This window comes from Bubalus bubalis, chromosome 4, assembly GCF_019923935.1.
Source record: "Bubalus bubalis isolate 160015118507 breed Murrah chromosome 4, NDDB_SH_1, whole genome shotgun sequence".
NCBI classification, from domain to species: domain Eukaryota; kingdom Metazoa; phylum Chordata; class Mammalia; order Artiodactyla; family Bovidae; genus Bubalus; species Bubalus bubalis.
Genome location: NC_059160.1, coordinates 72,735,495 through 72,749,921, shown reverse-complemented (window position 1 = coordinate 72,749,921; position 14,427 = coordinate 72,735,495). Strand labels below are relative to the sequence as shown.

Below are 14,427 nucleotides of genomic sequence, written 5' to 3'. Positions count from 1 at the left end.
ACTTATCCTTCCTTCCTTAGGCCTTTTACCTCATCTTTATAATAGGAATAACACCACCTTCTTTACTGATTGTTGTAAGGATTAAGTGAGATGAGTATATCATATAAACTAAGTGTTTATTAATGTCACCTGCTGTTATTAATGTTGTTATTGTTGGTCAAAAGGGAGAATGTACTGAATTGTGACTAAAGATAATAAATAAGCAAATGCAGATAATGACATTTAAAAAATGTAAAACAATACCGTTTTTTAAAATTTATTTTTAATTGGAGGATAATTGTTTTACAATGTTGTGTTGGTTTCTATAACTATATATATATCTCTCCCCTCCCTCCTGGGCCTCCTTCTCACCCCTGTAGCTCATCACAGAGCACTGAGCTGAGCTCCCCGTGTTACACAGCAGCTTCCTACTAGCTATCTCTTTTACACATGGTAGTGTGTATGTCAGCACTACTCTCAATTCATCCCACCCTCTCTTTCCCCATTGTTTTCACAAGTCCATTCTCTATGTCTGCATCTCTGTTCCTGCCCTGCAGATAGGTTCAGCAGTACCAGAACCATATAGATTGCATATATATGTATTAAAATATGATACTTGTTTTTCTCTTTCTGACTTACTTCACTCTGTAACAAGGTCATTTATTTTTTCTTTTTACCCAGCAAATCATTGTTTGGTTTGGGAAATACAGTTTTTAACCACTGGTGTAGTTATATTTTGTAAAAACAACCATCCGTTGAGTTCAGTCGCTCAGTCGTGTCCAACTCTTTGCGACCCCATGAACTACAGCACATCACCAGCTCCTGGAGTCCACCCAAACCCATGTCCATCGAGTCAGTGATGCCATCCAGCCATCTCATCCTCTGTTGTCCCCTTCTCCTCCTGCTCTCAATCCTTCCCAGCATCAGGGTCTTTTCAAATGAGTCAGCTCTTATTGGAGTTTCAGCTTCAACATCAGTCCTTCCAATGAACACCCAGGACTGATCTCCTTTAGGATGGACAGGTTGGATCTCCTTGCAGTCCAAGGGACTCTCAAGAGTCTTCTCCAACACCACAGTTCAAAAGCATCAGTTTTTCTGTGCTTAGCTTTCTTCACAGTCCAACTCTCACATCCACATTTGACCACTGGAAAAACCATAGCCTTGACTAGACGAACCTTTGTTGACAAAGTAATGTCTCTGCTTTTTAATATGCTATCTAGGTCGGTCGTAACTTTCCTTCCAAGGAGTAAGCATCTTTTAATTTCATGGCTGGAATTACCATCTGCAGTGATTTTGGAGCCCAGAAAAATAAAGTCAGCCACTGTTTCCACTGTTTCCCCACCTATATGCCATGAAGTGATGGGACCAGATGCCATGATCTTAGTCTTCTGAAGGATGAGTTTTAAGCCAACTTTTTCACTCTCCTTTTTCACTTTCATCAAGAGGCTCTTTAGTTCTTCACTTTCTGCATTAAGGGTGGTGTCATCTGCATATCTGAGGTTATTGATATTACTCCCGGCATTCTTGATTTCCAGCTTGTGCTTCTTCCAGCCCAGCGTTTCTCATGATGTACTCTGCATATAAGTTAAATAAGCAGCGTGACAATATATAGCCGTGACGTACTCCTTTTCCTATTTGGAACCAGTCTGTTCCATGTCCAGTTCTAACTGTTGCTTCCTGACCTGCATACAGGTTTCTCAAGAGGCAGGTCAGGTGGTATGCCCATCTCTTTCAGAATTTTCCACAGTTTATTGTGATCCACACAGTCAAAAACTTTGGCATAGTCAATAAAGCAGAAATAGAGTTTCTGGAATTCTCTTCACTTTTTTTCTAAAACCAGCTTGAACATTTGGAAGTTCATGGTTCACTTATTGCTGAAGCTTGGCTTGGAGAATTTTAAGCATTACTTTATTAGCGTGTGCTGCTGCTGCTAAGTCGCGTCAGTCGTGTCCGACTCTATGCGACCCCAAAGACAGAAGCCCACCAGGCTTCTCTATCCCTGGAATTCTCCAGGCAAGAACACTGGAGTGGGTTGCCATTTCCTTCTCCAATGCATGAAAGTGAAAAGTGAAAGTGAAGTTGCTCAGTCGTGTCCGACTCTTAGTAGCCCCATGGACTGTAGCCTAGCAGGCTCCTCCGTCCATGGGATTTTCCAGGCAAGAGTCCTGGAGTGGGGTGCCATCTCCTTCTCCTACTAGCGTGTGAGATGAGTGCAACTGTGTGGTAGTTTGAGCATTCTTTGGGATTGGAATAAAAACTGACCTTTTCCAGTCCTGTGGCCACTGCTGAGTTTCCCAAATTTGCTGGCATATTGCAGCTCACAGCAGCATCTTTCAGGATTTGAAATAGCTCAAGTGGAATTCCATCACCTCCACTAGCTTTGTTAGTAGTGATGCATCCTAAGGCCCACTTGACTTCACATTCCAGGATGTGTGGTTCTAGGTGAGTGATCATGATAATCACCATCATCATTATCTGGTCGTGAAGATCTTTTTTGTACAGTTCTCCTGTGTATTCTTGCCACCTCTTCTTAATATCTTCTGCTTCTGTTAGGTCCCTACCATTTCTGTCCTTTATCGAGCCCATCTTTGCATGAAATGTTTCCTTGGTGTCTCTAGTTTTCTTGATGTGATCTCTAGTCTTTCCCATTCTATTGTTTTCCTCTATTTCTGTGCATTGATCGCTGAGGAAGGCTTTCTTTTCTCTCCTTGCTATTCTTTGGAACTCTGCATTCAAATGGATATATCTTTCCTTTTCTCTTGCTTTTCGCTTCCCTTGTTTTCACAGCTACTTGTAAGGCCGCCTCAGACAGTTTGCTTTTTTCCATTTCTTTTTCTTGAAGATGGTCTTGATTCCTGTCTCCTGTACAGTGTCACATACCTCCATTCATAGTTCATCAGCGCTCTATCATTTATTATTGCATCAATGAACTTTATATGGCTCCTCCGTTTTTACTATCACAATCAGTATTGCCATGTACATCCCTGTATTTCCCCCAATGTGCATAGATACGAGAGTTTGCCTAGGTAGGGAATATACCTAGCAGTAGAATTGTTGGATAAAAGGGCATATGCAACCTCGGTTTATTAGTGTAATAAAGGTGAAAATACGCAGACTGCACAAAGAATAAGAAAGTAGAATTAGCAGGACTTTGACCGAGTGACAGGCACCTGAATGTACAAAGTACAGCGGGGAAGTAGGAGGAAAATAGGAAAGAGCAGTATCTGAGAACTGTTTTTATTGCGTATAATTTGGGGGAAAAAAGCACAATAGGCCCTTTTGCCCACGTTCATTTCTTTTCTGCAGATCTCACACCTGGCTTTTATCCAGGTATGACAGCCAGAGCAGGAGTTCCGTGGGTAAGGTCTGACTGTAGAGGCACCATTAGGTGGTGGTGTAACATGGTTTTAAGATGGGAAACCATTTTGCTTGCCAGGTATTCAAGTGCCTCCCATCCGATAGGCTCCTTCTGGCTCTGTAATGGAGCTGAAGCAATATCCAGTTTGATCCTTAAGCATTATCACATCAGAGGTTAAAGTTTCCTAAAGACAGTAGTTTGGTTCCCATCATTGTATCAGAGAAGTCAATGGCAACCCACTCCAGTACTCCTGCCTGGAAAATCCCATAGAGGAGCCTGGTGGGCTGCAGTCCATGGGGTTGCTAGAGCGACTTCACTTTCACTTTTCCCTTTCATGCATTGGAGAAGGAAATGGCAACCCGCTCCAGTGTTCTTGCCTGGAGAATCCCAGGGACAGAGGAGCCTAGTGGGCTGCCGTCTATGGGGTCGCACAGAGTCGTACACAACTGAAGAGACTTAGCAGCAGCAGCAGCATCTTCATATAGCCAGCACAGTGCCTGTCACAGAATGCATACTCAAATGTCTGAATGAGGGAATGAATTAAAGATTTTTAAGTATACCAAGGCCATTTAACTCTTCTGTTGGAACTGCTTTTATATGAACTGATGAGGAACATGTTAAAAAAATTTTTTGCCCTCAATAATGCAGTCTAGTGAAAGTGAAAGTCGTTCAGTCATGTCCAACTCTGTGACCCCGTGGATAATCCATGGAATTTTCAAGACCAGAATACTGAAGCTGGTAGCCATTCCCTTTTCCAGGGAATCTTCCCAACCCAGGGATTAAACCCAGGTCTCTCACATTGCAGGCGGATTCTTTACCAGCTGATCCACCAGGGAAGCTCAATGCAATCTAGGATTCAACCTTTTAAAGAACCAGTTGTGCAGAATTATGGCATATATTTAACACCATGACATTTTCATAAGATAGGCTTTAAAAAAATTTTTTTTTGTGCCAAGTATCTATTCAAAAGTCTTGGCCAGGTATGTTAAGCAAGGTGCTGTCAATTTGGACTGTCTGAAAGTGAGCTCTAATTTAAAATGCAATGTGAACATTATTTTTGGGAGAGGTGGCTAAGATCTAATATATAGTTAACTTTATAATAGAAATTCAGTTGCTGTAAAGGAATTTAATCTCTAAAGAAATCAAGTTTTTCAAGCTTTTTTTAAAAAAAATACCATATGTCATGAGCTTTTTCCAGCTTCTGTTCCATAAAAAAAAACTTGCTGTATTCATATGGAGTTTAGTAACTTCCATATGATGCACAGTTTCTTCAAGGGTGCAAATTTAAAGAAAAAAGGTACCCATAAATTCTTAGAACTCTTAGAAGTAACCTGACAGGAGTTTACTAGGCTATGATTATAGAATTTATTTCCTGGTTTTAGGTATATGTTGTAAATCTCTAGAAAATACTGTTGGCAAATAGTCCTGGCCATGTTTGAATTTATTATGTAAAAATGATAAGAGTGGCCATTTGCTGAACTCTTATATCCCCTACCTTGGATTATTAGGTTGTATTAGCTTCATTCTATAGATAAGGAAGTCCAGGCTCTGACATACTCATGTCACTCACAAAAAGTGTTAGAACCATAAATACCACAAACCTGTACGGTTCCAAAGCCAATACTATCAGAAACACATGTAAAGCAATCATAAAAAGAAGTGGTTGTGATCAATGTGACCACCACGTATGCCAAGTGTCCTAGGCTAAGCACGGTGTCTGGTATACGGTAAGTGATGAGTCAGGTAAACGTGAGTTGAACTGAATTAGTTTGATCATTTTACCCTTTGAACTTGTATTTGGGATGAAAAGGGGGTTTTTGGTAACAGCTTTGAAGTATAACTGACATACAATGAATTGCTCGTATTTAAAGATAAAGTTTGACAAGTTTTGACATGTGTACAACGATGAAGCCATCAGCTGGGATGGGGAAGTTTAAGGCTGCAAATAAAGATCTTAATTTGGCATCTAGAAGAACAGGTGACAGTGGTGAAGGTCCTGCGAACGGGGAGGCGTGACAGGAAACCTAAAGGTCAGCTCTGAGCTCCCTAACTGACGGGCACAGTCGTCTGGCGGTTATCCCTCCGTGGGTTAGTGTCAGGGCTATCCCGCTCATGCTCAGGACGTAGGCCTAGCTCGTGTCAAGAACCCTTGACTCGGGCACTCCGTCGCACTCTCCACAACCAACTTCAGAATCTATCTGGGAGGAGCCCAGCTCCAGGTACACAACCTATCCAAAAATCAGGAAGCGCGTCAGCTTGGGACTCTAGAGGACCCCACCTCTCTAAGACATCCGGGACATTTTGGCTCCCGGCAAGCAGCGCGCCACCCGGGAGGGGCGGGCCAGAGGAGCGGGTTGGCCGGAAGGCGGAAGTGCAGAGAATCCGGCGGCGTGAGCATCGTGCGTTATTTGAATTCCTGGGTTTTCGCAGGTGGGTTCTTTACCGCGTGGCTTCAGTGAGGCGTGGGCCGTGGTACTTGATTCCGCCGCTAATGGAGCGTTCCTCTTAAACCTTGTCCCTCTCTGGGCAAGCTTGAGCCCTGTCCAGAAAGGCAGGCCTCTCCTAGCGTCTCGCGTCGTCTTGGCGGCTCTGGTCGGGCTTCCCAGTGCTCTGTGGGAAGTGGATTCCTCCTTCAGCCCAGCTCAGGTTAACCTCGGCCCTCAGAGTTGTGTTCCGTAACCTTTTTCTTCCTGCCCCTCGCAGGGTTTGAGTTGTACACAAGAAGACAGAGTTAGTTTGTGATTGCTGGCGTCCAGAAATGATAACTCCGCCAGTCATCCGTTCAACGAGTGTTTACTTAAGCTTTACTATGTGCACAGCGCTAGGCACTGGGGGATCCAGCAGTGAACAAGATCTATTTATCCACTGCCTTCGTGGAGCCCATAGACCACCGGGAATGACAGAAAATAAACTTAATTTTAGATTGTAAAACGTATTAAGAAGAAAAGAATGATATAGAGAATAAAAGGCGGCGAGCTTACAGAGGTCAGAAAAACCCTTTCCGAGGTACTGAAGGATTAGTTCCTAGGCAAAAGAAGGGCAAATGTAAAGATACTGAACTCAACGTCATTTGGACATTTCTCTCTTTTTTTTTTCAAAATGTCATTTATTTAACTGCTTTATTGATGTGTAATTAGCACAACAAACTACACATATTTAAAGTGTATAGAATATTTTGAAATATATATACACACAAGGCACAATTAAGATGAGGTTATAAGTCATACCTACAAGTTTCCCTCTAAACTCAATAATCCCTGCAATCACTTCCCAGCCCTCATCACATTCCCACACTGTCCCTTGGTTGTCTTTAATGGGGCTATTCTCAGATGTAATTGTGGAGGGGTGGAGCATAGAAGATAGGAGTTGAAAGAGGCAGAAGCCAGATCATAAATAACCTTGTAGATCTTGAATATGTGAGGTGGAAAATCGTTAATTTCAAGAAAGACTGTATATGCCCTTCAAGTTTTTTAAAAGCTCACATTGACTACTCTGTGGGGGACAGGCTGGGACTAAAGGGTGGAGAGAAATCAAGAATAGAAATATACAAGTTTGAAATACCTGCTGGTTTAGTCACTAAGTCATGTCCTACTCTTGCGACCCCATGGACTGTAGACTGCCAGGCTCCTCTGTCCTTGGGATTCTCCAGGCAAGAATATTATGGGTTGCCATTTCCTTCTCCAGGGAATCTTCCTGACCCAGGGATCAAACCCGTGTCTCCTGCATTGCAGGCAGACTCTCTATCAGCTGAGATACAAGGGAAGCCCTTGAAATACCTAGATTGACTTAAAAGGGTGGATAATGAGGAAAATTGGGGTGGGTAAGATCACTTGTAGGTTTGGGAGAAATCAAGATGCAGTTAAAAGATTTATAAAATATAAGTTGTTACATGAATGTAAGGAGATGGTGCTCTTCGTGTTTTGGAGGAAATTAAATTTCTACATCATATATGGTTAAATTTCTGCATCTCGTATGGAAGCTATAGGAGCTTTCAGAATTGGCTGACATACAGTACAGTGTGCCAGTGGCCACAGGGAGTTTGGTTTGGTATTTGTGTTATTTAGTGGCTGTCAGATTTGGTGTTTTTAATTGTTATTTAGTGGCTGTATATGCCTTATTGATCCTCACATAATTTGCACATTATGCCATCATAATCCATGAACAAAGTGAAGAGTTTACTTTCCAATTGTTCATGTGGTGCAGAGATACCTTTTGACTTGGTTTTCCAAAGATTTGCCTTTTTTTTTTTAATAGTAAATAGTTGCTTTTGAAAATGTTTTGTGAACTTTCCAGGTAAAAATGGCTAAAAGTTTACGGAGTAAGTGGAAAAGGAAGATGCGTGCTGAAAAGAGAAAAAAGAATGCCCCAAAGGAGCTCAGCAGACTTAAAAGTATTCTTAAAATAGATGGTGATGTTTTAATGAAAGATGTTCAAGAGATAGCAACTGTGGTGGAACCCAGACATTGTCAAGAGAAAACGCAGTGTGTGGTGAAGGATGAAACAGGTGAGATTATGTTTAAAAACATTTTTTTTTAATTATATCAAACTTCCCTTTGTGACTTTTTCCTTTTCACCTATCTTCCATTCTTTCTCACACTTGCTTCTCTACAAACCTGCCATACCACATAATTCTTTGTAGGTGCTACTGGAGATTCTATGCTAAGCTATTTTAAAGCCAGTTCATGTGAATAAGCATGTTTTGGATTATTCAGAGCCTTTGGTGCTTATACAATAGCCTAGGTGAAGTGAAGTCACTTAGTCAGGTCCGACTCTTTGTGACCCCATGGACTGTAGCCTACCAGGCTCTCCCGTCCATGGGATTTTCCAGGCAAAGGTACTGGAATGGGTTGCCATTTCCTTCTTCAGGGGATCTTCCCAACCCAGGAATCTAACCCAGGTATCGAACCCAGGTCTACCCGCATTGTGGGCAGATGCTTTACTGTCTGAGCCACTAGGGAAGCCATTACAATACCCTAAGTGTCTCAGAAATAGACAGTACTATGGGAATAGGCAAACCTAGACACACACTTGTTGGAAGGGTACACAGGCATCAAGAACTAGGCAGGATAGAAGGAGGTCTCCTCATTTTACCCTTTGCATGATCTAGCTTCCATTCTGAGAGTCCTCTGTCCTTACTACCTTAAAGATCTGTTGCCCTGTATTAGATTTTGACAGATTCTGGGTGCTCTGTGTTTTAATATAGTCTGAAGTTGGAGGCTGTATATGTGTCATTATATAATATGTATATGTATTATACATAATATATATATTATATATGTATTATATGTATATTATGTATGATATGTGTATATAATGTCTCTATATAGTAGTCATTATCCCTGGTCTCTCTTTCCTTTATCACCCACCTGTAAACCATCAGCACATCTTGACTATCTCCAAAATACATTAGGAATCTATCCATTTTTCTTCTGCTTTCACGCTTTTACTTTAATGACAGTTATCTCTTGCCTGAACCACAGTAGTAGCCATTTTACTTCTATCTCAGCTTTTTCTCATTTCTGATTCATTTTTGTCACATCACCCAGTATAATCTTTTCGGGATATAAACCAATTATGTCACTCCCATGCTTAAATCACCTCATTATCTTTCCATGTGTTTACCACAGCCTGCCTGGTCCTACTTAATCTCATTTCAATACTTCCCTTTGAAAAGGCTCTAACCACAGGCTGAAGTTTGCTTTGTTATTCTCCCCTCAACAGACCATTGAGAAGTCCATGAGGGCAAAGCTTATTTGGACCATTGTATCCCTAGAACCTAGAACAGCACCCAGAATAAACATTCACTGACCAGTTATTGAATGGCTAATGTATATCAGGCACTGTTCTAGGTCCTGAGGCAACAATGATGAATAACAGAAATGGTCTCCATCCTAATGGGATTCACATCACATTGGAGGAGACAGACAGTAAACCAGACAAATGAACTAATCTAATGTCAGGTAGCAGAGTTCACAGAACTCTGGTGAGTTTCCAGAGGAGGACATTCTGGACATGTCCTCCACGATAAATAAGGTTGGTGATAGGTGGACCACAGCATTGCTGTGCTGATCTTCCTGTTAGAAGAGCTGGATACCTTGAGTGTGACCTGGATAAAGAAGTGTGGCAGCCCCAGGGTATCAGGCCTCTGTCATCAGAAGCTTGCTGCTTGCTACTGTACCTCTTCCAGGTACACTTCATTGAAAGTGACCAGTCATTCCTAATAGTTTATTTTCTTCTTAAGGCCTGTCTGTTAGAAGGGTGAGTGTACTTCTTATTGACGCAACTATTTTAGTTAGCTCAAGAAAGTAACTAATCTGAGAAGTGTTCTTTTAACTCACGTTTTCAGAACCATGTACTTAACCTCTAATGCAGTAATTCAAATCCGTATCTCCTAAATGTTTCCTATTTAACTTTTACTATCGTAAGGACAATCGTAAGCGTTCTCTTTTTTAAAATTTATTTTTTATTGAAGTATAGTTTAATTACAATGTTATGTTAATTACTGCTATATAGCAAAAGTGTTATATATATATATATATATATACACACACACACATTCTTATTCATATTCTTTTCCTTTGTGGTTTATCACAGGATGTTGAATATAATTCCCTATGCTATACAGTAGGACCTTGTTGATTAGCCATTCTATATATATGTGTTTGTATCTGCTAATCCCAAACTCCCAATCTAGCCCTCTCCCATTGCCCTCCCCCTTGGCAACCACCAGTTTATTCTCAATAGCCCTGATTCTGTTTCAGTTTTATAGATAGATTCATTTTTGTCATATTTTAGAGTTCACTCCTGAGTGATATCATGTTATATGTCTTTCTCCATCTGACTTACTTCACTTAGTATGATAATCTCTGGTTGTATCCATATTGCTGCACATGGCATTATTTCATTCTTTTTTTATGGCTGCGTAGTTTTCAATTGTATGTATGTGCCACATCTTCTTTATCCATTCATCTGTTGATGGACATTTAGGTTCTTTCCATGTCTTTGCTACTGTAAATAGTGCTGCTGCAAACATAAAGGTGCTTGTATCTTTTTCAATTATAGTTTTGTCTGGACATATGCCCAGGAGTGGATTGCTGTATTATATGGTAATTCTATTTTTAGTTTTCTGAGGAACCTCCATACTGTTTTCCACAGTGGCTGCCCCAATTCCTACCACCAGTGTAGGAGGGCTCCCTTTTCTCCACACTCCCTCCAGCATTATTTGTAGACTTTTTAATGATGACCATTCTGACCAGTGTGAGGTGGTACCTCACTGTAGTTTTGATCTGCATTTCTCTAATAATTAGCAATGTGAACACCTTTTCATGTGCTTATTGGCCATGTGTATTTCTTTGGAAAAATGTCCCTTTCAGACTTTGCCTTTTTTTTGATTGGATTGCATACCAACCTTCTTTAGAAAGTTTCTTAGTGATTAAATAGATGATGTTTCTAGTTCCTCACAGATAGTTTCTATGTCTTTCATGGTTGTGGGAACACATGGCATGTGTGTGATTCTCCTGAATGTGCTGTAAGGAGTGTTTTGAGTATTAGTCAAAGAGCATTGCACAAATAAAGGATGTGTATTTTTTTTTGCTTTTGTAGTTGCATGCCACTTTTAAATTCGCTGTCCTCATTACATTAATGTGCTTTACGTGGGGCTGTTTCTTCCTTTGTGAGTATTAATAGTTTTTCCATTTTTTATTCAGATGACATGAAAATGGAGACTGATATTAAGAGAAACAAAAAGACTCTTCTAGATCAGCATGGGCAGTACCCCATATGGATGAACCAGAGGCAAAGGAAAAGGCTGAAAGCAAAGCGAGAGAGAAAGAAGGGAAAAAGCAAAGTAAAAGCCATGAAGGCAGCAAAGGGTTTGACCTGGTAGACTCTAAAAACTTGAAAAATGCAACATGAGACAAATCTTTGATTAAATGTATACATGGATTTCAGCTTCCACCAAATGAAAAGTTTATTTCCATTTTTTAACTTGGCCTTTTTCTTCAAGCCCAACATAACTCCTCAAATTTGGTAACTTGAATAAAATATTTTATTTGATGAGTGAAAGTACACTTATATTTCCACTGAATGTTGTCCTGTATGTGGGGATTATCAGACATCAGAATTCTCTCAAGTGTTAATGCAGTTGTAATCATTCGATTTTAGAAAAAGTAAAATATGACATCATACTGACAAATTTGAGATAACTCAGATTTAAAGTAAATTGTTGTATAACTTGAAAAATATACTTATTTGGAGTTTTGATTTTGTATAATTCAGAATAAAAGATACATCCAGATCCTAAAGAACTGTTCTTTCATATATCATTAAGGTTTCCTAGTAGTAGAGAAGACCAGATTCTTTAATTTTTAAAAAATCTTAAATTTTTAGGTAGAATATTAACATGTACAAGTTAGTGTGTTCCATCTTTTCAGAAGATTTAAACATCCTGGGAACTAGGTTAATGTTCTTCAGTTTTTATATTATTCTCAGAGTATAGTTCTCAGATTTTCTGGATGTGTTGTGAAAAAAATACATTACATGGTCACATCAGTTTTGAAAGTGCTACATTCTTGAAGATTCAAAGAAAATATTAGCTTAGGACAGCATATCTTGGAGATACTGCACATTGTTCCAAACCACCACAATAAAGGGAACCACATGAGTTGTTTGGTTTGCTAGTGCATATAAAAATTATGTTTATACTAGTCTATTTTGCAGCAGCCTTTTATGTTAAAATATATGTCTATAACTTAAAAAAATAATGCTGTTGGGAAAATGGCACTGATAGGCTTATTTGACAGAGGGTTGCCACAAACCTTCAGTTTGTTTAAAAAAAAAAAGGTTATGTGCAGAGCACAATAAAATGAGGTCTGCATATGTGGTAGTGTAGAAATCTAGCAGACTTCCAGGTGTTAGGGACCCAGGGAACAAGGCAAGGTGTTCACCCTCATGGGTGAACTCAGAAGAGGCTGTTAGCTTCTCAGGAAAACCAAGTTAAAAGTGAGACCTATTAGAATAGTCACTTAATCATAAGGACACAAATATGGTACTGGGCATGTTGCTAGGCTGGGACACAATATAGAAATAAAAAGGACAACCCAAATCTTTCAGGAGATGTGAAGCTGAAATTTAATGCTAGTAAAGTGTTAGGATTATTTTATATAATAAACTTCTCAATCTACTTAGTGGTTAGTTCACCAAAAAGTGGATTATTTTTAAATATTTAAGCTAATAGAAGATGTGAGTTGAAAAGTTCAAAAAAGTTCATGGCCTTTTTTTGCCTTTTGGTGTAATTTTGAACAACAGAGTTTGTGAGTAACAGGAAATACATAAATGTTAATTCATGAAGTAAAAAGTCGCTAATATTGTCTATTTAAGCCATGACAATATCAGCATAAATATACCAGCTGTTTACTCTTTTCACCATCTTAGGAATTGTTTACATCAGGGATGTTACACACTTGGTGTTTATTTAAAATTCAGCAGCATTGGCAGGTGTTATTGCCAGATTTTCTTTAAGTTGGAGGTTAGCGGCCAGTGCTAAGTATTTGTTCATGTATTTTGAGACTGATAATCTCCAGTTTGACTCCCAACGGAGTAGCTTTTTTTCTATCCAGGGCCTTTCAGTGATGTTAGGCTGTTCACTTAACATTTGTCTACTCATGAAGTTTATACAGTCAGGATTTAACATAAAGGTTAACAGAATCAAAATACTATAAAGATGTATTTGAGAAATATGTTCTCAAGAGTCCTATGTCCTCTGACAAGTTGGCTATCAAAAACTGGCAGAGTTTGTGATTGGGTGCCTCTAAGGTCACTGAGTTCCTGAACTGTGTGGTCAGCAGGATTTTTGCCAGCTAATTTTGGTGGGAACTGTAGCATTCTGAAATAAGTACAGCGTATGATCACTTCTTTATTGCTTTTTCCCTGAAGGTTGTAAATTAGGAAGTATAGCAAAGTCCTCTAATCCCTTAAATGATTTAGCCTAGCTTTTTGTCATCTCTGACTGATGTCTTTCAGAGAATTCTGTAAAACCACCAGATGGAGCTCAAGCTAAGCACCAAATTTTTTTGGAATGAGATTGAGTGGGCTAAATCACATTAGGGATTTAATGTGACATTTTATTTTTGTTTTTTAAAAAATGAAGTTTAAAATTAAAATATTATCTAAGGACAATAAAAATTGCTTTCATTTATCGATTGCATATCAGGCCTTAGTCATTTAGTCCTAAAATCTTTCAAGTATTAACTCATTTAATCTTCTCAGCAATCTTATGAGCAATAATAGTAACAATGATAAGAGCAATCCTATTATCTCTATATACACCAGTGGAAACTGAAGCAGACAGGCCATATAGCTGGACTCAAATTCAGACAATCAAGCCAGAGACTATCCTCTTATAATGCCATTCTGCCTCTTAAGGGTGTGCAAACTTGCTAAGAAAAAAAGTAGTTTTAGGATAGAATACTTTTGGTTCAGTCCATTTGGGATACTCAAGATCAGATAAAGAGCAGATTTCAATAGAGAAATGATGTATAGCCTCTTCTCAAATCTCAAATCTCTAGGCCTAAACCAGACCGGCATTCTCTAGTAGCACACCCTTAGAATGGGTTGACCCCATCCTAATGGTATAGCACACATTCATTGGTACTCAAGCTGCTAATCAGAGAAGAAATGTAAACTGCAGTTGAAGCTCTAAGAATCAAGTGGTTTTGACTACATCTCTTCCTCTAATGTCATTTTATATAAGTTTCCTGTTAATAGTTCACATGCTGCCTAGAATAAATAGGTAGCAGAATATATTTGCTTATGAGGAGATGTGGATATTTTCAAAATTGGGCTCAATATATCTGGGATATGATTTTTAGGAGTTAGAGAAAGCAGTAATGGGCTATAAATGACTTGTTTTAAATATCTGAAATGTGTGTTAAATATCTGGAGTGTGTTGATGGTGAAGGGTAGTGTGTAGGAGTAGTGAAGTGAAGTGGTAGCCACAAATAGAACAAATAGGAGGAATCTAAAGAGACTTTAGGGAATTCCCACATATTTAAATACTAAACTGAGATGCAGATGGTGGGTTGTTGACTAAG

General features: G+C 39.4%; 1 protein-coding gene across 1 annotated transcript; it reads left to right on the top strand.

The window, feature by feature from the left end:
• Window positions 1-5,612: 5,612 nt before the first annotated feature.
• On the top strand, window positions 5,613-11,404 carry LLPH (LLP homolog, long-term synaptic facilitation factor). Its single transcript, XM_006066452.3, has 3 exons — window positions 5,613-5,767; window positions 7,631-7,841; window positions 11,044-11,404. The coding sequence occupies exons 2-3, from the start codon at window positions 7,637-7,639 to the stop codon at window positions 11,220-11,222; spliced, it is 384 nt and encodes a 127-aa protein (XP_006066514.1). The 5' UTR covers window positions 5,613-5,767; window positions 7,631-7,636; the 3' UTR covers window positions 11,223-11,404.
• Window positions 11,405-14,427: the final 3,023 nt, after the last annotated feature.

Excerpts from the sequence above, each read along its gene's own strand:
- LLPH (XM_006066452.3), top strand. The coding sequence starts at position 7,637 with ATGGCTAAAAGTTTACGGAGTAAGTGGAAAAGGAAGATGCGTGCTGAA. Across the intron at positions 7,842-11,043 it reads TGTGGTGAAGGATGAAACAG|ATGACATGAAAATGGAGACT; the intron begins GTGAGATTATGT and ends TTTTTTATTCAG.